This window comes from Bufo bufo, chromosome 11 (assembly GCF_905171765.1).
Source record: "Bufo bufo chromosome 11, aBufBuf1.1, whole genome shotgun sequence".
NCBI classification, from domain to species: domain Eukaryota; kingdom Metazoa; phylum Chordata; class Amphibia; order Anura; family Bufonidae; genus Bufo; species Bufo bufo.
This window is the reverse complement of record NC_053399.1, coordinates 33,631,333-33,656,925: the sequence shown is the minus strand read 5'-3', so window position 1 is coordinate 33,656,925 and position 25,593 is coordinate 33,631,333. Positions and strand designations below refer to the sequence as shown.

The following is a 25,593-nucleotide window of genomic DNA, read 5'->3' as shown; positions in this document are numbered from 1 at the left end:
ATGGTGAACCGCTGCCCTTTCTTTTTTCTCCTGCTCTTGTTCAGTTATGTCTTGTACTTAGTTATTGGGGCCTTTGTGTTCTCCATCTTGGAACAACCCTATGAGGATCAGCTGAGGGAGCAGGTGGAGGACTTGTGGAATGAGTTCTTGGAGAATCACCCATGTCTATCTGAGGAGCTCCTGGATGACTTTCTCCGGAAAGTGTTTTTGGTCAAGAGCTTTGGTGTGTCGGTTCTGAGGAACATATCTGGTATTGAATTGAAGTGGGATTTTGTATCTTCTCTGTTCTTCACTGGTACTACACTTACCACTATAGGTAGGTAACTAGACCACCACATATATAGTACCGGTTCATTTTTTTTTATTACAAGAAACCTTCTTTGCAATGTTTGGTCGCATGTTGGGTGTTTGTGTAATTTTGTAAAAGTGAGAGGAAAACATTTTTGCTGCACAAAATTCCACATGTACTGAATACCGTTACTCTATCTCCAAACAGCCTAACGCCTCATGCGCACGTCCGTATCTGGTTTTTATGGTCCGCAAATCACAGATCTACAAAACATGGATACTGTCCGTGTGCATCCCACACTTTCGCAGGCCCAACACTATGTTACAAATGTCTACTCTTGTCCATAAAACACATGGTTGTGTGAACGGGGCCTTAGTCCTGAGGCCGAATTCTACATCTGTGTACAAATTCAATCCACATTTTTTGCAGATAGCACATGGACCTATTCATTTCTATGAAAACTGAACTGACGCCTGTGTGCTGTCCTCATCCATAGGTCTGTGATCCCCTGGTCTGGACACTGCTCGTCTCGCAGGAGGGCACGGCTTTAGGGCTCATACACACAAACGTATTTTTTTTCCGTGTCCAGTCTGTTGTTTTTGTGGACCGTATATGAAACCATTCATTTCAATGGGTCCGCCCAAAAAAAAACCTGGAAGTTACTTCGTGTGCATTCTGTTTCCGTATGTCCGTTCCACAAAAAATAGAACATATCCTATTATTGTCTGCATTAGGCCTCATGCACATGACCGTTGTGTGCATCCGTTCCGTTTTCGTGATTTTCTGCGGACCCATTGACTTTCAATGGGTCCGTGGAAAACTCGGAAAATGTACCGTTTGTCATCCGCGTCCGTGATCCGTGTTTCCAGTCCGTCAAAAAAATATGACCTGTCCTATTTTTTTCGACGGACAACGGTTCGCGGACCCATTCAAGTCAATGGGTCCGTGAAAAAACACGGAGGCACACAAGATTGTCATCCGCGTCCGTGATCCGTGTCCGTTTTTTCCTATCATTTTCAAAGCAAACTTGACTTAGATTTTTTTTTTTTCACTTTTCTTGTCTGGTGATCCTCCAAAAATCAAGGAAGACACACAGAAAAAAAAACGGACACGGAACAACGGAACCCCGTTTTGCGGACCGTGAAAAAATACTGTCGTGTGCATGAGGCCTAACGGACAAGGATAGGACTGTTCTATTAGGGGCCAGCTGTTCCTTTCCACGGAATGCACACGGACATCTACCGTATTTTTTTGCGGATCCGTTTTTTGCGGACTGCAAAATGCATATGGTCGTGTGCATGAGCCCTTATACTGATTTATAATGCTGTGTGCCTCTGTATGACCTTCCTTGTGCAGGATCATACTGAAATAAAGCTGTCACTGTGATTCTGTAACTGCAATACGGTAAAGTAGAGGCACACAGCATTAAAAATCAGTATAAGGCCTCATGCACACGACCGTATATATTTTACAGTCTGCAAAAAACGGATCCGCAAAAAATACAGATGACGTCCATGTGCATTCAATATTTTGCGGGACAGAAAGGCTGGCCCCTAACAGAACAGTCCTATCCTTGTCCGTAATGCGGACAATAATAGGACATGTTCTATTCTTTAAAGGAACAGACATACGGAAATAGAATGCACATGGAGTAACTTCAGTTTTTTTTTTTTTTTATGACTTGCTCCATTCACACGTCCGCAAATGGGTCCGCATCCGTTCCGCAATTTTGCGGAACGGGTGCGGACCCATTCTTTTTCTATGGGGACGGAATGGATGCAGACAGCACACAGTGTGTTGTCAGCATTCGCATTTGCGGAGCGCGGCCCCGATCTTCAGGTCTGCAGCTCCGCAAAAGATAGAACATGTCCTATTCTTGTCCTCAGCTTGCGGACAAAAATAGGCATTTCTATAGGGGTGCCGGGCGGGTGTGTTGCGGGTCCGCAACACACCACGGACGTGTGAATGGAGCCTTAGGGCTCATTCACACTAACGTTTTTTGCGTTTCGTATACGGGCCGTTTATTGCCTTCCGTATTCGGTCCGTATACGGAACCATTCATTTCAATGGGTCCGCAAAAAAAACTGAATGTACTCGCGTGAGCATTCCGTTTCCGTATGTCCGCAATTCCGTTCCGCTAGATTTTGAGTCTTGTCCGCAAATCACGGTCCGTGGCTCCATTCAAGTCAATGGGTCTGCAAAAAAACGAAACACATACGGAAATGCATCCGTCTGTCTTCCGTATCCGTTCCGTTTTTTTGCGCAACCATCTATTGAAAATGTTATGCCCAGCCCAATTTTTTCTATGTAATTACTGTATACGCCGAACGGAAAAACGAAACGGAAATGCAACGGAAACAAAAAACGGAACAACGGATCCGGAAAAAATGGCCTGCAAAACACTGAAAAAGCCATACGGTCGTGTGAAAGAGGCCTTATTGAAATAAATGGTTCTGTATATGGTCCACAAAAGAAAATGAACAGACACGGAAAGAAAATACGTTTGTGTGCATGAGCCCTAAAGCCGTACACTCCTGCAAGACGAGCAGTGTCCAGAACAGAGGATCACGCAATGGACTTGCGCTCGTGTGAAACAGTCCTAAGGCTACATTCACGTGACATTTAAAAAAAAATTTTTTAAAAACTGTTTTCCACTGATACCTTTCTGACATACGCCCATTAAAAACAGTCCCTTACAATTGTAAGAGAGCTGTCGGGCAGTGAAAACGGACAAAAAAAATTCTAATGTCCTATTTTATGACGACCGGTATTCACAATTATGTGCGTCCTCATCCAGCGCAGGAGGGGGAATCAAAGACCGTTGTGAAACGCCGGCCTTTGTAAATGACCCCCAATGTTTTTGGTTTTTTTTTCTCCCTCATGAAAGATGGCTGTGTGCATGAGCCCTCACTGTGATTTTACGGCATATGTGTTTTACCACCTATTTTAATTACTATCATTACCCAGATCGTCCTGGCTAGCTGTAGATGGCTTTTAATGAATTAAATGCCTCCTTTTTAATTAACCTAGTGGACGGCTGAGTATCAGCGACGCAGAACACATGCACATTAGTTCTTAGGCTATAGTAACCCCTTCACATCCACCATCTGTACCGAATGTAGATGTCCTAATTATCGACACCATGCAGAGAGTAAAAATGCATATACTTCTTACACTTTAACATGGTTTTATGTTTATTCTCCTATTTTTATTTTATGTTTGTCATTAAAAGACATTTATCTTTTTTTTAATTTCATTTTTCATTTTGTAATTTTCAAGTGTAACTGGGGTATCCATGAGAGCCCCAATGGGAAAGCAACCTCCTCGTGGGGGCAGAGCTGATTGGGGCATGCTAAGACCCAGCAGCTCTGCGCTGCCCAAGAAACCTGACAATCGTGTGATCTCCAGGTCCAACAGAGGAAGTGGCATTGAATGCTATAAGGAAAAGGCAAAAACTAAATAAACAGCATCTATCTTCTACTCAAGGTTCCTGACTGTCACTGACTCAACCTGCTCCTAGTAGATTGCAGGAGCTTTGGCCTCTTTCACACAAACAATGCGGATTGGCTCAGGGTGTGTTCAGTGAAACTCTCACCATTTTGCAAGCAAGTTCAGTTTTATCTGCGAGTGCTTTCAGTTTTTTTCTGCTTAGGTGCCATCAGTTTTGATGCGTTTTTGACGCGCGTGAAGAAAATCCCAGAAGAAATGAATGGGTCCGCATCAGAAATGCAAAAAATCGGCGGAACGGATGCGGAAACAAACAACGGTCGTGTGTATGAGGCCTAAGGCCTCATGCACACGGCCGTTGTTCTGGTCCGCATCCGAGCCGCAGTTTTGGGGGCTCGGATGCAGACCCATTAACTTCAATGGGGCCGTAAAAGATGTGGACAGCACTCCGTTGCTCCGTTCCGTGGCCCTGGAAAAAACAAACAAACATGTCATATACTTGTCCGCGCTTTGCGGACAAGAATAGGCAGTTATATTAAAGGCTGTCCGTGCCGTTCCGCAAATTGCGTAATGCGCACGGACGCCATCCGTGTTTTGCGGACCGCAAAACACACCACGGTCGTGTGCATGTAGCCTAATAAACACCCAGTATCTCCTGGCAACCATCAGTCAAAAACGGACTGACCATCAGTGTCCTTCAACTTTTCTTTCCCACAACCTACTGACCAGTCCTGTGAGGGGAAAAAAATGACGACAGAGCATGCTACATGTTCTAAACATACCCAGACAGAAAAAAAAATTCTTGTATGAAAGCAGCCTTTAGGCCTCATGCACACGACCGTATGTATTTTGCGGTCTGCAAAACACAGATCCGCAAAAAAAAGATGACGTCCGTGTCGCATCCGTTTTTTTGCGGGTCCATTGTAACAATGCCTGTCCTTGTCTACAAAACGGACAAGAATAGGAGTTTTTTTTTGCAGAACTGACATGTGGATATATGGAAACGGAATGCACACAGTCATTTCAGGGGTTTTTTCAAGCCCCATTGAAGTGAATGGTTTTGTGTACAGATCTGTAAAAAAAAAAAAAAAAAAACAGAAGAAAAATACATTTGTGTGCATGAGCCCTTAGGCCTAGTTCACACTTCAGGGATTTCCATCAGTGATTGAGAGCCAAAACTAGGGGTTAAGCCTCCAAAGCGATAAGGTATAAGGGAAAGATTTGGACCTGTTCTGTGATTTTGACCCGTACCTGGTTTTGACTCACAATAAGGGTCCATTCACACGTCCGTAAGTGTTTTGCGGACCCGCAAATTACGGATCCGCAAAACACGGACACCTGCAATGTGTGGACCGCGCATCACAGACACTATAATAGAAAATGCCTTTTCTGGTCCGCAATTGCGGACAAGAATAGGACATGTTCTATTTTTTTTTTCAGGAACGGAATTGCGGATCCCGAAAAAAAAAAAATGATGTGGATCCTGAAAATGAGGATGCATATCCCGAAAATGTGGATTCGCATCAGTTCCAGCCCCATTGAAAGTGAATGGGTCCGCAAATTGCGGAACGAATGCGGACCTAACGTGTGAATGGACCCTAAGGGCTTGTTTACACGGCCCTTGTGCAGCCGTTCCGTGCATTGGGGACCGTAATTTGCAGCCCCCAATGCATGGGCAACGTCCGTGCGGCGGCCGGGACGGATCCAGTCCCATTCAACTTGAATGGGTCTGTGATGCGTCCGCACCGCAAAAAAATAGAGCATGTTCTATTTTTTTTTGGGGGTGCAGAGGCACGGCCAGAAACGCCACGGAAGCACTCTGTAGTGCTTCCGTTCAGCATCTCCGTGATTGCGGAGAGCATACGGGCACACAACGGCCATGTGAACAAGCACTTACTGATGGAAATGGCAGACCAAATCAATAAAGTGTGAACTAGTCCTTGGTAACGTAACTAACCAGTAGCAGAGGGTCTGTATATTGACATTAAAAGGGGCAGATTTACCAAAACTGTCTAAAAGGAAAAGCGTCATTATTCCTAATTGCAGCCAATCACAGCACAGCTTTCATTTTTCAAGAGCAGAATGCAAAATGAAAGATGATTTCTAATTGGCTGCTATGGGCAACAAAGACCCTTTTTTATTTTAGACAATTTTCATGAATGGGGCCCAATTCTTTTCTAAATGTATATAAAAGAAATATACCACAGTAAAATCACAGATGATGAGTGGCGTCTAAAGGGATAATCAAATGGGGAAAAAATCAACCAAATGATATGGCAAAAAAACATGGAAGAGAATGATAGCCAAACATGTATGTATCCTCATGTAGGCCATGTGGCTGCAATTGGGCCCCTAGAGGGTGAGGGCCCTGCCTGATTGCATTTCTTTTGCTATTTGGTGGTAAGAATCTGTGCAGGGCTCAACTGAAAAGAGTGGATAGGGAACTGGCGCAAGGGTGATGAAAAGGCAATGCATGGGCAGAGAACACCAGGCCCGTCTATCCTTGGTAGCAGAAACTCTGCACAATAATGGGGTGAGACCATTGCTTTGAACAACCCATTCAGTAGGGCACACTGACTGATCAGCTGTTTTTTTATCTATTGTGTATGGGCAGCTCTCCTTCGAAGTCACACAATGTGGGCATTCAAGTAACCTGATCCGAGGAACCCCAAGATCTTCAAATCATGGGATCCCAGGAAACTAAACTGGTTGTCCACTTCTTTACCATTGATACATTTTTGATTGGCAGGGGCCAGGCACCCTTCACCCCTGCCGATCAATGGTTTCAGTGCATCTGATGTGCCAGAAATTGGCACCAAAACTGGATAGCCCTGTCCGGTGTTTAGTGGACGGGGCTGGTTGGAAGGAACGGTAGCAGCTCTGCAATTACGAGGACGGATCTGTTCTGATACAGACTGTGAGTGCCGGAGCAACTCTTAGGCCTCTTTCACACTACCATTTTTGTTTTGTTTTTCGTTTTGCGGGTCGTTTTTTGCGTTCCGTATACGGAACCATTCATTTCAATGGTTCCGCAAAAAAGCGGAATGTACTCCGTATGCATTCCGTTTCCGCATTTCCGGTTTTCTGTTCCGTTGAAAGATAGAACATTTCCTATTATTGCCCACAAATCACGTTTCGTGGCTCCATTCAAGTTAATGGGTCCGCAAAAAAACGGAACACATACGAAAATGCATCCGTATGTCTTCCGTATTCGTTCTGTTTTTGTGGAACCATCTACTGAAAATGTTATGGCCAGCCCAATTTTTTTCTATGTAATTACTGTATACTGTATATGCCATACGGAAAAACGGAACGAAAACGCAACGAAAAAAAAAAACAGAACAACAGATCCGTGAAAAACGGACCGCAAAACACTGAAATAGCCATATGGTAGTGTGAAAGAGGCCTTAAAGAGCTGATCTGTAGGGGATCCTTGCCAATTGGATATTGATGGCCTACTCTGAGAATGGGCAATAACACAGTAAGGCCTCATGCACACGACCGTTGTTTGGGTCCGCATCCGAGCCGCTGTTTTGGCGGCTCGGACCCATTCATTTCAATGGGGCCGCAAAAGATGCGGACAGCACTCCGTGTGCTGTCCGCAGCCACGCTAAAAAAAATATAACATGTCCTATTCTTGTCCGCGCTTTGCGGACAAGAATAGGCATTTGTATTGCCGGCGCCCGTTCCGCAAATTGCGCCTTCCATTTTTTGCGGATTCGCGGTTTGCGTACCGCAAAAAACGGCATAGTCGTGTGCATGAGGCCTTAAGGAGTGGACAACCTAACTTTTTAGCCTTGCTTGGCTTTTTTTTTTCTTTTTTTTTTTTTAATATTGGTGACTGTGCTGCTTAAAGAGGTTGTCATTTCCGAAATTGGTGGCATATTGCTAGGATTTGCCCCCAATGTTCGATAGGTGCAGGTCTCAACTCTGGAACCCACTCCTATCTCCAGAACATGCCACCTGAAAGGGAAAAAGGGCGCACGATGCGCATTTCACATCTTTGTTCCATTCGCTTCTAGGGGAGTTTTGAAAATAGCCGAGTGAGCCCGCTCGGCAATTTTTGGAAGTACCATAGACGTGAATGGAAATCGCACTGCGCCTGTATGGCCACCTCTCTATATTCACCGCTATGGGACTATTGGGAATAGAAGTGAATGGTAGGTGGCCACACACTCTTTCCCTTTCGGGGGCCCATTCTGGAGATAGGAGCGATAGGCCACCAATGTCTGAGATGAGACAACCCCTATTAAAATGTATATATCGTTATACCCCCTGATATAAGAACCCTATATTTTTCACTTGCAGGTTATGGTCATCCTGTCCCCATCTCACTGGGTGGAAAGATATTTTGCCTGTTCTATTCGATCATTGGAATCCCATTCACTTTATCCTTATTGTCTATTGTTGCCCAGAACCTTCTCTTCCTACTTCGTGACAAGCTCATCCATATTCTTCACCTGCGGTGTCCCTTTCCCTGGAAGAAACTAGAGTTGATCCATGCCTGTGTCTTGATCTCCCTCCTCTTGTTACTCTTCTTTTTCATTCCTGCAATTGTTTTTAATGCTGTTGAAGAAAACTGGGGCTACGTGGATGCGCTGTATTTTTGTTTTATCTCTTTAAGTACTGTTGGCCTTGGAGATTATGTTCCCGGGGAGAAAAGTGGCCAGCGAATGCCAGCTCTCTACAAGATTCTGATTATCTGTAAGTATACCTTTAAGATTAATACCAGATTCGTTATTTTTTTTGCCGTGTGTTTAAAACAATTGTTTATGGAGGGGATTTGGAGAGTTGAAGACTTAAAGGGGTTTCCCGGACTTGGATATTAATGGACTATCCTCATTGATCTCAGATTGGTGGGAGTCTGACAACCAACACGTCCACTGACCAGCTGTTTTGGCCAGCTGCTGTTGCCGGAAACTGCTTATACAGTGGATGAAGCTGGAAACAAAAGGCTCTGTCCATTGTGTGGTGGCCCTGCCATGGTCAAGTGAATGTGAACTGAGCTGCAGTATGCCGGTGCCAGAGCTTTCCACCCACTGTATAGTTTCTGAAGCTGATGACTGACCGAAACACCTGATCAATGAGGGCGTTGGTCATCAATAGCTAGGTCTCAGAAAACTCCTTTAGCGGTGCCGCCCCTGTGACTCTTCAACCATAACTAGCATGGAGTGTGCTCTACAGTAGAAGTTAATTTTGTAGATGATGTTGAAAGGACCATTTATCCAGAGACCTCTTTATAAAGCTATTCCTGTGACGCATAACTTGATGTGGCTTCACATCAAGTGTCAGGTTCACTATCAATGAGTTGTGGACATAAGCAGTCTGTGGCCTCCAAGGACCATTCATGTATCAATCGATTTTATATTCACACATCCATGGTTTTCCATGGACCATGGTGACCCCACGGAAGCTTGCGCTACTTATTTTTCATGATGACCCATCCCTCACACACGTTATGGTCTATGGGTCTGTGAAAGCTATGGACAGGACAGAGATGCCATCCATGTTCTGTCAGTGATTTTCACAGACCATTGGTAGGAGATCTGCTGGGAACGAATTTTCAGCCTAGCATTGTAACGTGGGATACGGATGAAACACGTAGGGCAAAGATGGACACAAGGAGCAAACATGGATCCTTCACGGATGGACCACCTTGTCACGATGTCATCACGGACAAGGATTTGTGAAAGGGGCTTTAGTTCAAAAAAATGTAAATGTTGGAAGATGGAGTAGTCAACACATTGATTTGCTGAATTTCTAAACTCTTGTAGTGCACTGGATGGCAGGTATTTTATTATTAGCAGAGGTCGGAGAGAAGGGCACAATGTAAGATTTTACCATGCCTTCCTGGACCATGCAGATGGGAATTTATAATGGAAGGTTTTAGGGGCTCCTGCGGTGCCATCAATATTTAATACTTTACAGGAAGGTCATGAAATGATTACAGTCCTCACAATCCTGCATCCAGATTTATACAGGGATCATTTTATGCCTGTGTGCTCGCATCTAGATTTTTTTTCTTTAAGGCTTATTGTAAAAACATGCTAGTATTACAATGCCATGTAATAACAGTTCTGCGTACTAGCTGTCTAGTGGAAGGGGCACACACAATGATGAATGATTGGGCAGGAAATAGATTAGGCGTTAAATGGCAAGTGCTCTACAATTACAGCTAAAATACACCTTTATGTGCTCTCAGACCAGGAACGGCTCTTAAAGGGAACTCTAGACACATGTTTGTGAGAAAATATGATGCGGATCACATTAGATGATCGGCCAAGAATAATAAATTTTTATGGACGCCTTTTGGGACAATTTATTTTATGATTGCATTTTACTTATTTTGGGATACAAACTTTTTTCTATTTGTTTTTTACAAAAAAATGTATGCAGTTTTTGTGATGCATGGGGTTAAAAATCTGTCTATTTGTAGACCCTCCCTCCTGAGTTCGTCAGCTGACGGCTCGGCTCGTGTGAAGCCTTATCTATAGGGATGAGCGAACCCAATGTTTTCAGGTTCGGCGTTCGGGCGGTGGAGGAATTCTATGACTGAGTGCAAAACGGAAGCCTTTAAGAGGCATTCCGTCATGATAGAAGTCTATGGGGAGCATAACGGATCCATCTGGTTTCCGTTATGCAGGACTGGACTTTATTTTCAGTCCTGCATAACGGAAACTAGACTTATCCGTTATGCTCCCCATAGACTTCTATTATGACAGAATGCCTCAAACGCTTACATTTTGCGTCCATCATAGAATTCCATGCTGACTGAATCCATAACAGAATTCCTCGAACCGGAACCTGAATACGTCGGGTTCGCTCATCCCTACTTATTTCTTGACTGCTGACTAGGGATGAGCGAACCCGAACTGTATAGTTCGGGTTCGTACCAAATTTTGGGGTGTCCGTGACACGGACCCGAACATTTTTGTAAAAGTCTGTGTTCGGGTTCGGTGTTCGGCGCTTTCTTGGCGCTTTTTGAAAGGCTGCAAAGCAGCCAATCAACAAGCGTCATACTACTTGCCCCAAGAGGCCATCACAGCCTTGCCTACTATTGGCATGGCTGTGATTGGCCAGTGCAGCATGTGACCCAGCCTCTATATAAGCTTGGGTCACGTTGCGCTGCACGTCACTCTGCTGATTCAAGCATAGGGAGAGGTTGCAGCTGCGACGTTAGGGCGAGATTAGGCAGATTAACTCCTCCAAAAGACTTCATTCTGTGATCGATCTGCAGCTGTGGATCATTGAAGTGCTAATATTGACTTGCTCACTTTTTTGAGGCTGCCCAGAGCGTTTTTAGATCACTTTTTTTCTAGGGTGATCGGCGGCCATTTTGTGATGTGTGGTGCGCCAGCACAAGCTATCACCAAGTGTATTTAACCATCAATAGTGTGGTTATTTTGTGCTATATCCTACATCAGCTGCAGGCTGAGCCTGTGTCACCGAAGTGCATTTAACCATCAACAGTCTGGTTATTTTTTGGCCATATACTACATCTGGTGCAGGCTGAGCCTGTGTCACCCAAGTGCATTTAACCATCAACAGTGTGGTTATTTTTTGGCCATATACTACATCAGGGGCAAGTTGAGCCTGTCACCCAGCGCCTAAAAAATAGACCTGACATTTCTATTCAACCAAATCTGTACTGTTTTAGCTGGTCAAGTTATTTCTAGTGACCGTAAAAGCACATTTTTTTTTTTCTGGGTTGAAAAACTATTCCCAAATTTGCCATTCTCAAAATTGTGGTGAACGGGAACAATGAGGAAAACATCTAATAAGGGACGCGGACGTGGACATGGTCGTGGTGGTGTTAGTGGACCCTCTGGTGCTGGGAGAGGACGTGGCGGTTCTGCCACAGCCACACGTCCTAGTGAACCAACTACCTCAGGTCCCAGTAGCCAGCAGAATTTACAGCGATATTTGGTGGGGCCCAATGCCGTTCTAAGGATGGTAAGGCCTGAGCAGGTACAGGCATTAGTCAATTGGGTGGCCGACAGTGGATCCAGCACGTTCACATTATCTCCCACCCAGTCTTCTGCAGAAAGCGCACAGATGGCGCATGAAAACCAAGCCCATCGGTCTGTCACATCACCCCCATGCATATCAGGGAAACTGTCTGAGCCTCAAGTTATGCAGCAGTCTCTTATGCTGTTTGAAGACTCTGCTGCCAGGGTTTCCCAAGGGCATCCACCTAGCCCTTCCCCAGGGGTGGAAGAGATAGAATGCACTAACGCACAACCACTTATTTTTCCTGATGATGAGGACATGGGAATACCACCTCAGCACTTCTCTGATGATGACGAAACACAGGTGCCAACTGCTGCGTCTTTCTGCAGTGTGCAGACTGAACAGGAGGTCAGGGATCAAGACTGGGTGGAAGACGATGCAGGGGACGATGAGGTCCTAGACCCCACATGGAATGAAGGTCGTGCCACTGACTTTCAGAGTTCGGAGGAAGAGGCAGTGGTGAGACCGAGCCAACAGCGTAGCAAAAGAGGGAGCAGTGGGCAAAATCAGAACACCCGCGGCCAAGAGACTCCGCCTGCTACTGACCGCCGCCATCTGGGACCGAGCACCCCAAAGGCAGCTTCAAAGAGTTCCCTGGCATGGCACTTCTTCAAACAATGTGCTGACGACAAGACCCGAGTGGTTTGCACGCTGTGCCATCAGAGCCTGAAGCGAGGCATTAACGTTCTGAACCTTAGCACAACCTGCATGACCAGGCACCTGCATGCAAAGCATGAACTGCAGTGGAGTAAACACCTTAAAAAAAGGAAGTCACTCAGGCTCCCCCTGCTACCTCTTCTGCTGCTGCCGCCTCGGCCTCTTCTGCTGCCGCCGCCGCCTCGGCCTCTTCTGCTGCTGCTGCCGCCGCCTCGGCCTCTGCCTCTGGAGGAACGTTGGCACCTGCCGCCCAGCAAACATGGGATGTACCACCAACACCACCACCTGCGTCACCAAGCATCTCAACCATGTCACACGGCAGCGTTCAGCTCTCCATCTCACAAACATTTGAGAGAAAGCGTAAATTCTCACCTAGCCACCCTCGATCCCTGGCCCTGAAAGCCAGCATTTCTAAACTACTGGCCTATGAAATGCTGTCATTTAGGCTGGTGGACACACACCGCTTCAAACAGCTCATGTCACTTGCTGTCCCACAGTATGTTGTTCCCAGCCGCCACTACTTCTCCAAGAGAGCCGTGCCTTCCCTCCACAAACAAGTGTCCGATAAAATCAAGTGTGCACTGCGCAACGCCATCTGTGGCAAGGTCCACCTAACCACAGATACGTGGACCAGTAAGCACGGCCAGGGACGCTATATCTCCCTAACTGCACACTGGGTAAATGTAGTGGCGGCTGGGCCCCAGGCGGAGAGCTGTTTGGCGCACGTCCTTCTGCCGCCAAGGATCGCAGGGCAACATTCTTTGCCTCCTGTCTCCTCCTCCTCCTACTCAGCTTCCTCCTCCTCTTCTTCCACCTGCTCATCCAGTCAGCCACACACCTTCACCACCAACTTCAGCACAGCCCGGGGTAAACGTCAGCAGGCCATTCTGAAACTCATATGTTTGGGGGACAGGCCCCACACCGCACAGGAGTTGTGGCGGGGTATAGAACAACAGACCGACGAGTGGTTGCTGCCGGTGAGCCTCAAGCCCGGCCTGGTGGTGTGCGATAATGGGCGAAATCTCGTTGCAGCTCTGGGACTAGCCGGTTTAACGCATATCCCTTGCCTGGCGCATGTGCTGAATTTGGTGGTGCAGAAGTTCATTCGCAACTACCCCGACATGTCAGAGCTGCTGCATAAAGTGCGGGCCGTCTGTTCGCGCTTCCGGCGTTCACACCCTGCCGCTGCTCGCCTGTCTGCGCTACAGCGTAACTTCGGCCTTCCCGCTCACCGCCTCATATGCGACGTACCCACCAGGTGGAACTCCACCTTGCATATGCTGGACAGACTGTGCGAGCAGCAGCAGGCCATAGTGGAGTTTCAGCTGCAGCATGCACGGGTCAGTCGCACTGTGGATCAGACACACTTCACCACCAATGACTGGGCCTCCATGCGAGACCTGTGTGCCCTGTTGCGCTGTTTCGAGTACTCCACCAACATGGCCAGTGGCGATGACGCCGTTATCAGCGTTACAATACCACTTCTATGTCTCCTTGAGAAAACACTTAGGGCGATGATGGAAGAGGAGGTGGCCCAGGAGGAAGAGGAGGAAGAGGGGTCATTTTTAGCACTTTCAGGCCAGTCTCTTCGAAGTGACTCAGAGGGAGGTTTTTTGCAACACCAGAGGCCAGGTACAAATGTGGCCAGACAGGGCCCACTACTGGAGGACGAGGATGAGGAAGAGGAGGATGAGGATGAAGCATGTTCACAGCGGGGTGGCACCCAAAGCAGCTCGGGCCCATCACTGGTGCGTGGCTGGGGGGAAACACAGGACGATGACGATACGCCTCCCACAGAGGACAGCTTGTCCTTACCTCTGGGCAGCCTGGCACACATGAGCGACTACATGCTGCAGTGCCTGCGCAACGACAGCAGAGTTGCCCACATTTTAACGTGTGCGGACTACTGGGTTGCCACCCTGCTGGATCCCCGGTACAAGGACAATGTGCCCACCTTACTTCCTACACTGGAGCGTGATGGGAAGATGCGCGAGTACAAGCGCACGTTGGTAGACGCGCTACTGAGAGCATTCCCAAATGTCACAGGGGAACCAGTGGAAGCCCAAGGCGAAGGCAGAGGAGGAGCAAGAGGTCGCCAACGCAGCTGTGTCACGCCCAGCTCCTCTGAGGGCAGGGTTAGCATGGCAGAGATGTGGAAAAGTTTTGTCACGACGCCACAGCTAACTGCACCACACCTGATACGGAACGTGTTAGCAGGAGGCAACATTTCACTAACATGGTGGAACAGTACCTGTGCACACCCCTCCACGTACTGACTGATGGTTCGGCCCCATTCAACTTCTGGGTCTCCAAATTGTCCACGTGGCCAGAGCTAGCCTTTTATGCCTTGGAGGTGCTGGCCTGCCCGGCGGCCAGCGTTTTGTCTGAACGTGTATTCAGCACGGCAGGGGGCGTCATTACAGACAAACGCAGCCGCCTGTCTACAGCCAATGTGGACAAGCTGACATTCATAAAAATGAACCAGGCATGGATCCCACAGGACCTGTCCATCCCTTGTGCAGATTAGATATTAACTACCTCCCCTTAACAATATATTATTCTACTCCAGGGCACTTCCTCATTCAATACTATTTTTAATTTCATTTTACCATTATATTGCGGGGCAACCCAAAGTTGAATGAACCTCTCCTCTGTCTGGGTGCCGGGGCCTAAATGTGTGACAGTGGCCTGTTCCAGTGGTGGGTGACGTGAAGCCTGATTCTCTGCTATGACATGAAGACAGATTCTGTGCTGACATCAGGCCAGATTCTCTGTTACGGGACCTCTCTCCTCTGCCTGGGTGCCTGGGCCTAAATGTGTGACAGTGGCCTGTTCCAGTGGTGGGTGATGTGAAGCCTGATTCTCTGCTATGACATGAAGACAGATTCTGTGCTGACATAAGGCCAGATTCTCTGTTACGGGACCTCTCTCCTCTGCCTGGGTGCCTGGGCCTAAATGTGTGACAGTGGCCTGTTCCAGTGGTGGCTGACGTGAAGCCTGATTCTCTGCTATGACATGAAGACTGATTCTCTGCTGACGTGAAGCCAGATTCTCTGCTATGGGACCTCTGTCCAATTGATATTGGGTCATTTTTATTTTTTTTATTTTTATTTTAATTCATTTCCCTATCCACATTTGTTTGCAGGGGATTTACCTACATGTTGCTGCTTTTTGCAGCCCTCTAGCTCTTTCCTGGGCTGTTTTACAGCCTTTTTAGTGCCCAAAAGTTCGGGTCCCCATTGACTTCAATGGGGTTCGGGTTCGGGACGAAGTTCGGTTCGGGTTCGGAACCCGAACATTTCCGGGAAGTTCGGCCGAACTTCTCGAACCCGGACATCCAGGTGTTCGCTCAACTCTACTGCTGACCTTAGAAATACTCGTAGCTAAATTCTTATTTAAGCCATATTCTTATCAGTTTGATAAGTGTTTGAGTTCAGGAGGTCAGAGACAAGGCTCTCAGGAGGGACAGTCTCCAGATAGACATACATACATTTATTTATTTATTTATTTATTAATATTTTTTGGTGTATCACAAAAACTGTTGAAAATTTTTAAGAAAGACAAAATAATCTAAAATACTGTATTTCTAGCCCAAAATGAGTAAAATGCAATCATTAAAAAAAAAATTACTCTGTAGGTGTCCATAGCCTTTAACTTGATTTTTATCATAATTGTCTGAAAAAAATTCAAATGTCAGGTATAGTAAATAATACAGCAATAATATTAACTCCACATTGTCGCATATAATGAAAGGGGGATTTACTAAAGGGCTTGTACCTACAGAATTCCAAGCAGGTCCATTGTCATACAGTAATCTCCATAGACTTCATGTTCTGTTCCAGATTTGATGTGCAGTCGATATGGAGCTGTGGTTTTAGGCAGAGTTCACGATAGAAAAATATGCCGTAGAACTAGCCTAAAAATCAGCTCCATAATCTGAGACTACTCAATGTCCTTTTTGCGCAGATATTTGTGGATTTCACCCATTACACTGATGACTTACAGATGAGTATCAAAAAATATACAGCAGAATATTGACAGAAATGTGGAGCTCAGAGCAGAGTATATTATTCAGCGTTTAATTTGAAAATGAGATTTCATGATCAAAGTCAATGGAGTCTGTGTTAGAAGATACCTTCTACAGTATGCTCCTGTAGGGCATTATTGCTTGCTTTGTCAGCTTGTAGCATTTTTCTCTAGTGATCATTTAATGATGAGTGGCAGTAACTGGGACAACTGCTACTTAAAGGCGTTGTCCACTTTATCTTTTTGAATTTTTTAAAATTATTTCTGAAAATTCTTTGGAGCCTGAGAAAATAATAAAAGCACTTACACTCCCTTTCTCAGGCCTCTCCGATCCAGCACTGCTGCTCCGCCCTCTCCCAGTCTGCAGGCAGTGAGGCATTGTTGTGGCTACAGGGGCACCATATCCAATCACTGTCCTCACCAGTCACATGCCACACACCACTGATGCCTGATTGACTATCCTTCACTACTGCCGTGTGAATGAGTTCTTAGTGAATAGGGGACAAGATCTGAGCCCTATTATCAAGAACAACTGATGTGTGTGAATTAAGGATAGTCTAGGTTTAGAAAAACCTGACTGCTTTCTTCCAGAAACAGAAATTTGCAATGAACGGGATGAGCTGCAAACTACTCCCAATTCAAATGTTGCTTAAAGAACCCCCTTTCTCGTGACTGGTCAGGATCCCAGAGGTCAGCCCCATCGATCAGAAACGTATCTGTAACATAAGAATTGAGTTATAATGAGTGTTTTAGGTTAGAGATCAGCGATACGAAGCCGTCAGCTGAGCTACCTGATGGGAAACCGTAAAAACACAGCCTGCTACTAGAGAATCTCAAGGCTGTACAGAGAAAGAGGCTCATAATTGTTAATAAATGCCAATTGAAAAAAAGATTTTTAGCTCGAAGAGTATAATGTAGTAATTAAAAAAATGCTCCCAAAGTTGGACATGGCAAGTCTTGACAAAAATAAGTTGAGCGTGTAATTGTTCTTATTAAAGAGATCCCGCAGTGTATGGAAAAGATTCATGGGAAACATGCAAATGAGCTCTCCTCCAGAGGGCAGAAAACGACCTCATACCAGCGAACTAGAGATTCCATCAAAATAAGGGCCCTATATAAGCAAACGGAATGTGAATAGTTAGCTACACACCACCAAATGTAATGCTTTTATTTGTTTTAAAGAAGAAATCTTTAAAGGGGCTGTGTGAGTCTTTATAATGGTTATCCTGGAAAAGATAATGCTGAAATATCCTCAGGATAGGTCATCAATCATCATCGTCGTCGTCGTCGTCGTCGTCGTCGTCGTCGTCGTCGTCCCTGCATCCCCGCCAATCAGCTGTTTCAGGGAGCAGCTGTGCTCACCAGAGCTCTGGGGAACAATGCAGGCTCCCGGCGGCTTACCAAGGACCGCGCCGCACATCGTATAGTGGCAGTGCTTGGCATTGCAGCTGAGCCCCATTGACTTGAATGGGGCTGAGCTGCAACTAGACCTCATGACCAATATACAGTGATGTCCCTGGTCTAGGAAGAGGCTGCAGTGCTCAAAGCCTATACTAACAGCTGATCTGCGGGGGCCCTGGGTGTTAGACCCCCATAGATTTGATACTGATGACCTATCCTGAAGAGAAGTCATAAATATATTTTCCTGAATAACCCCTTTAATACTGATGGCCTATACTCAGGATAGGTTATCAGTATGTGATCGGTGGGGGTCCGACTCCCGAGACCCCTGCCGACCAGCTGTTTGAAGTGCTACAGCCTCTTTCTAGGACTGTGACGTTACATTCCATGGTCTCATTGCCTAGGTGCAGATTAGTCCCATTCAAGTGAATGGGTCTGAGTTGCAATACCAAGCACACCCACTATCCAATGGGCGGCGCTGTGCTTGGTAAACTGCGAGGAGGCCACAGTGTTCACTGGAGTACCGCAGCCTTTTTACACAGCTGATCGGCTGAGGTGTCAGGAATCGGGCCCCCACCGATCACATACTGATGACCTATGCTGAGGATAGGTTATCAGTATTAAACACTCGGACAACTGCTTTAATAGAAGGGTTTGTCTCTATTGCTGCCATACTCCAGGTTAGAGTACATGCTGTATACTCATTAATTAAAAACATTAGTAACTTTAATTTAAAAAAAATATATGCATGAATGATCTTTATGCAACCACAACTTTAAAATATAATTAGTATAAAGAACGCAGTGCATTAGCCAGCACAAAATACTAAATGGTAATAAAAAATAAAAAAAAAAGATAAAAAAGATAAAGTAGAGAAAAAGCCATTTTGCATTAAAGCTGACAGATTGTAACCGTAGCAGAGACATCACGGAGGTCATACTGCTGGATCCATTTGGTATTATATGAAATTAGTATCTACTGTATACAATTTCTATAATTCTCTTTCAGAAAGAATTGTAAAAAGAAGAACTTGGGTATACTGGGTAATTTAAAATAATTATATTTAATGGGTCCTCATTTCTCTTCTCCTGCATAGAGTATGAAAAGGGATTAGTAAAGGATTACAAAAAAATATTTAAAAAAATTAAAGGGGAGGGGATGGGTTGCTTTTTCCAGGACAAAGTCACTCTCGTCTTTGGGATCGGTCTGTGTAATGACCGGCGTCACGCAGAGGGAGGGAAATGGGAAGGCCCTGTCCAAGGGAGAGGGAAAGGTGGTGACCCCTGACTCACCTTGCGGCTGGCACCTGACTGCCCTGACGTCCCTAGACGGGTTCCTCTCCCGTTCGCCGATCACGTGCCTAAACCCTGGCTTTCCCTAAGATGAGCCCTATGTAGTGAACGGGCCGGTGGGATCGCTAGTCCGCACCACTGACACTAAGAGGAAAACACCAAGGAGAGGACAGACAATACAGACAATCATATAATCCCAGGTGGGCGACAACAGCAGACCACCAAGGCCCAACAGGGATCCGGAGGGTAATGTTCTGGAACAACAACCAGGGAACACAGCTACACAGCTCCAGTGGGTCAGTATAGATGTCCAGGCAGGAAGCTCTATATCTGGCAACCAGAGAAGTGAGAGAGGGGAATATAAGGAGGTTGGGATTGCTGGACAAGAAACAGCTGAGGAGAAGGAGCTACGGATCCCTGAGTGAGCCAAAAAGGGTTGCAAGGCAAACCCAGAAAGCTACCATAAAGAAAACACTATCTTTCTACATAGAGCGCGCAGCCACCCGCTGCGACTTCCTGACCCCGGGTATAACTGAGTCAGGCGTGGCTCTTGACACCCTCGTGACAGTCTGGTATTGCAGCCATGCATGTGTTTTGATCAAAATATATTGGCTAAGGCCTCATGCACATGACCGTTTTTTTTTTTTTTAAGGTCCGCAAAAACGGGGTCCGTAGGTCCGTGATCCGTGACCGTTTTTTAGTCCGTGGGTCTTCCGTGCGGAGCCAAACGGATCCGTCCTGAATTACAATGCAAGTCAATGGGGACGGATCCGTTTGACGTTGACACCATATGGTGCAATTGCAAACGGATCCGTCCCCCATTGACTTTCAATGTAAAGTCAGGAGTCCCTTTTATACCATCGGATCTGAGTTTTCTCCAATCCGATGGTATATTTAACTTGAAGCGTCCCCATCACCATGCAGCACCTGAGGGGTTAATTGTGCGGATCACAGCCCCCTGTAAGAGATTGGGTGCTGCCAGGCAGCAGGGGGCAGTCATGTACACAGTTCAAAGTATATTCTAACTAGAAGCGTCCCCATCACTATGGGAACGCCTCTGTGTTAGAATATACTGTCGGATCTGAGTTTTCACGAAGTGAAAACTCAGCTCTGAAAAAGCTTTTATGCAGACGGATCTGCGGATCCGTCTGTGTGAAAGTAGCCTACGGCCACGGACGCGGATGCCAATCTTGTGTGCATCCGTGTTTTTTCACGGACCCATTGACTTGAATGGGTCCGTGAACCGTTGTTCGTCAAAAAAATAGGACAGGAAACACGTATCACGGATGCGGCTGCAAAACGGTGCATTTTCCGATTTTTCCACGGACCCATTGAAAGTCAATGGGTCAGCGAAAAAAAACGGCACAACGGCCACGAATGCACACAACGGTCGTGTGCATGAGGTCTAAGAGACTCAGATTTTATTCCTTCAGAATCAGGGCTTAGTCCATATATAATGCTTGCATCTAAATAATAATAATAATATTAATTATTATTATTTATTTAAAAAATGTTTCCTGTGGTATTGCAGCCAACTTAAATAAGGCTGAGCAGTCAGTGCTTACACACTCAGACTATGTAGGGACACACCCTTTTGGCAAGGAGAATGGTAACGCCAAGTTGTCAATTTATTCATAATTTTCAAGGTGTAGAGGAGTGACACAATGAAGAGGTCTAAGGGTACTTTCACACTAGCGGAATGCCGGATTAATTTACATTGAAATGTATTAGTGCCGGATCCGGCATTAAAAATACCGCAATGCCGGATCCGTCCTTCCATGCGCAGACCGGTAAAAATGTGAAAAAAATTAGAAACGGATCCGTATATCTTCCGTATCCGTTCCATTTTTGCTGAACCATCTATTGAAAATTTTATGTCCGGCACCAATTTTTCTATGTTATTACTGTATATGCCATGCTTCCGTTTGCAATCCACAAAAAACAGAAACCAAATGGAATGGCAAAACTGAACGGAAGCGGAACAGAAACGGAAACACTACTGAAACAGAAAAACGGATTTGTTTAAAACAGAGTGCAAAACACTGAAAAAGCCATACAGTCATGTACAAGAAGCCTAAGGCTAAGATTTTAGGCATATAGCCCTACAGTCTCCATGCATCTCTTTGGGCGGACTATTACGCTGGGTTCACACATGAGCGTACTCTGTTGCGCTCTGTATGCGCGATTTTATCGGGCGTTTACATACGCGGCTCCGGAAGCAAGCAAACGCCCATTGTCGCGCGTTCCCGGAAGTCTATGTACGGGAACGTGCGACAATATGCCCCAAAGAAGCTCCTGTACTTCTTGGGGCGTAGGGCGTGAACGCTCAGGTGTGAACCCAGCCTTAATGCTCCTTACAAAACAGCCAAAATACAGTCAAGTGCCTGAGCCCTAACAGTAGCTTCATGGAAGCCAACAAACCAGTCATTGTTTTGTAGCATGTGGGAAGTAACCAGAGTACCTGGAGAAATCCCATTTACATATTCCCCCCAGGACCGTGCACACCGCTTTACTATAAGGTTTCCTTGAGCTGCTATAGAAGCTTCATCAGGGGATGTACATATGCATAGTGATAAGCAGCACAGGCAATATTCGTTTTCGTGATATTTCACGACTTTTTTGCATAATATTTGCAATAAATTCGCAAATTATAGAATTTGTGATCTCCAGTCATTATTTTCGCGATTGTGCAAATCGGCACTAATGATGCGCATATTTTTTGCGCAATACATGCAACTTCACATTTTATCAGGTCTGAGTAGATATTACTGATTGCACTATATTCTACATCTTTGCAAATTCTCAAAGTGCCAAAATTCGCGATAAAAATTCGCGATTAGAATATTTGTGATCAACACTACATATGGAGCTATTTTTCCCTAGTAGTAGGGGATGTGTGTATGGCGTGGTTCTTCCCTAGTAGTAGGGGATGTGTGTATGGCGTGGTTCTTCCCTAGTAGTAGGGGATGTGTGTATGGAGCGGTTCTTCCCTAGTAGTAGGGGATGTGTGTATGGAGCGGTTCTTCCCTATTAGTAGGGGATGTGTGTATGGAGCTGTTCTTCCCTAGTAGTAGGGGATGTGTGTATGGAGCTGTTCTTCCCTAGTAGTAGGGGATGTGTGTATGGAGCGGTTCTTCCCTATTAGTAGGGGATGTGTGTATGGAGCTGTTCTTCCCTAGTAGTAGGGGATGTGTGTATGGAGCTGTTCTTCCCTAGTAGTAGGGGATGTGTGTATGGCGTGGTTCTCCCCTAGTAGTAGGGGATGTGTGTGTGGAGCGGTTCTTCCCTAGTAGTAGGGGATGTGTGTATGGCGTGGTTCTCCCCTAGTAGTAGGGGATGTGTGTATGGAGCTGTTCTTCCCTAGTAGTAGGGGATGTGTGTATGGAGCTGTTCTTCCCTATTAGTAGGGGATGTGTGCATGGAGCTGTTCTTCCCTATTAGTAGGGGATGTGTGTATGGAGCGGTTCTTCCCTAGTAGTAGGGGTTGTGTGCATGGAGCTGTTCTTCCCTAGTAGTAGGGGATGTATGTATGGAGCTGTTCTTCCCTAGTAGTAGGGGATGTGTGCGTGGAGCTGTTCTTCACTAGCTGTAGAATATGAGCAAAATACAAAAAATATGTTAAAAGGAAAAAATACTTATTAAAGGGTGAGAGCTGACGACCCCAATTTTTTTGCCAAATAAAAAATTAGCCTTCTGCAGTCCTACCTTTTCAAGCACCAATGTTTCCTTCCCAGCCGCTTCTGGTCCCTGCTGGACTGGAGAGGCTTCATTGTGTGATTGCTGCAAACATATGCTATAACGGCCCATCATTATCACGTCACTAGCAGTGATGTGCCATTCTACACAAGCGCACATATGACCACTGAGCCCAGTGACTGGTTGCCAGTCTTGATCTAGGGACTGAAAGCACCTGGGAACGGAACAGTGGTGTGGAACCGTGAGATTCCAACAATTTGGAGATGTCGGCTCCTGTGCTGGACCGCCAGCTTAAGGATACGTTCACATCGGCTCTCACTCCGTTTTAGGAGCAGAAAACCAGGAAAAAAACCTGCAGTAACAGATCCACCCTATGACGAAAAAAAACCCACTGCCTGATGGACTCCATCGGCTATAAAGGGGTCCAATGGGTTCCCTTCAGGGAGCTCGTAATTTTTTTCCAGAATGGCGCAACTTGCAGTGCTATTGTGTCCTGCCTTTTTAAAGAAATCTGCCTCATAGGCTCCATTAGGAACTGAAACCAAGACTAAGGCCTCTTTCACACGGGCGTCGCGTGTGAGGGCCGGACAAGATGCGGGTGCATTGCAGGGAAAAGCAAATTTTTTTTCCATGCGAGTGCAAAGCGATTTAATGCGTTTCGCACGTGCGTGAGAAAAATCGGCATGTTTGGTACCCAAACCCGAACCTGGACTTCTTCACAGAAGTTCGGGTTTGGGATCTGTGTTGTGTAAATTTTATTATTTTCCCTTATAACATGGTTATAAGGGAAAATAATAGCATTCTTAATACAGAATGCTTAGTAAAATGTCCATTGAGGGGTTAAAAATAATAAACAAATTTAACTCACCCCATCCACTTGATCGCATAGCGGATCTCCTCTTCTTTCTACTTTCTTCAGGACCTGGCTAAAGGACCTTTTGATGACGTCACTGCGCTCATCACATGGTCAATCACATGGTCCATCACCATGGTGATGGACCATGTGATGAGCGCAGTGACGTCATCAAAGGTCCTTTTCCTCCTGGACAGCAAAGAAGAAGATAGAAGAGCAGCCGGTCTGCGCGAACAAGTGTATGAGGCGAGTTAACATTTTTTTATTTTTTTTTTAACTCCTCCATCTCTATTTTACTAAGCATTCTGTATTAAGAATTCTATTATTTTCCCTTATAACCATGTTATAAGGGAAAATAATAATGATCGGGTCCCCATCCCGATCGTCACCTAGCAACCATGCGTGAAAATCGCACCGCATCCGCACTTGCTTGTGGATGCTTGCAATTTTCACGCAGCCCCATTCACTTCCATGGGGCCTGTGTTGCGTGAAAAACGCACAATATAGAGTTTGCTGCGATTTTCACGCAACGCACAAGTGATGCGTGAAAATCACCGCTCATGTACACAGCCCCATTGATTTGAAGTGAATGGGTCCGGATTCAGTGCGGGTGCAATGCGTTCACCTCACGCATTGCACCCGCGCGGAATTCTCGCCCGTGTGAAAGGGGCCTAAGTAAACACTGCTCCTTGTAAAAACCATCCATGTTAGTAATAGTCCTGACAAAACGGTCATCATTTGGAAATGTTAAATATCAAAATTAATGTTTGCTAGCAAGCACTCAGCCTATTTTTGTGTTAATGCTAAGCAACAAAGTAAAATAGCAAACATTGCCTAGAAAAATCCCAAAACTCTGTAAAAAATAAAGGAAAAAAAAGCAAAAACGATATATAAATATTTTTGTTAAATAAAAATTAAATCCGCTAATAAAAAAAGACATTCTAATGAAACGAAAAACTGCTAAACAGCGCCTGGTTCATGGGGAAATGAAATGTTTTCTTTTACCTGTCCTGTTCCTAATCCAGGAAAACCCATTAGTGTTTGCAATCCCCCCCATATCTCAAAGTCAAGGTTAAGAAAAAAACAAATTGGTTTTATTTAGACATTGTAAGTGTACTCTATAATATATGTTCCTGCTATCATTAGCAAAGTGCCTGGAGGTAAATCTATATAAATGTTTGTGTCTGGAGAACGCTAAGCTTGCTGGTGGCTAGCGGCCATAACAATTGTTCAATAGCAAAAGTCATTTAATTACCTAGCGTATTTTATTTTTGGACGTTGTTAAAGGCTTTTATGTATTTTTTAGGTTATTTTTCTTTATTTTTTATTTTTAGGTTATTTATTATTTGGGCTAATTGCCGTGTTTCTTGTGGTTGAAATATTAAAGAATCTTCTGAACTGCAGCCAGTTCTTCAATCTGTTCTTATTTGGGTGTGACGGTAGCCAGAGAGCGGAAGAGATTCAACATCAGGCGCCATATGACTCGGAGCTTCCTTTTGCGCCTAAACATGATGAAACGACGAGGAGGAGGCTTCCACACTCGGCGTCTCCCACTGAGAAGTCGTATGGGACCATCAACCTGTCTTTTAGCTGATGATTGTTTTGTAATGTCTCCACTTATTAGTTTTACCATGAAGAGCATTTTCCACTGGGAGGACCACAATGAATTGCTATAACCACTTCCTCCTCTGAGAGGCTGATATGGCGGTGAACATTATAACACGTAGTGCATTATTAAATCCACTTTGGATGGTATATGATTTTTCAATGGTCGCTTGCACTGGGTAGGTTTTCCTAATTTTCAGGGGTTTAATGACTAATCTCTTCTTAATCGCATGATGGACCGCCATCAGAGATACCTTTTTATATGTGCACTTATTTGAAAGAAGCATGAAGAAATAGTAGGGTATGGTACAAAAAAC

General features: G+C 45.4%; 1 protein-coding gene across 1 annotated transcript; it reads left to right on the top strand.

The window, feature by feature from the left end:
- LOC120981442 (potassium channel subfamily K member 1-like) lies at positions 1-25,265 on the top strand. Its single transcript, XM_040410982.1, has 3 exons — positions 1-316; positions 8,045-8,440; positions 25,006-25,265. The coding sequence occupies exons 1-3, from the start codon at positions 1-3 to the stop codon at positions 25,263-25,265; spliced, it is 972 nt and encodes a 323-aa protein (XP_040266916.1).
- The last annotated feature ends 328 nt before the right edge of the window (positions 25,266-25,593 follow it).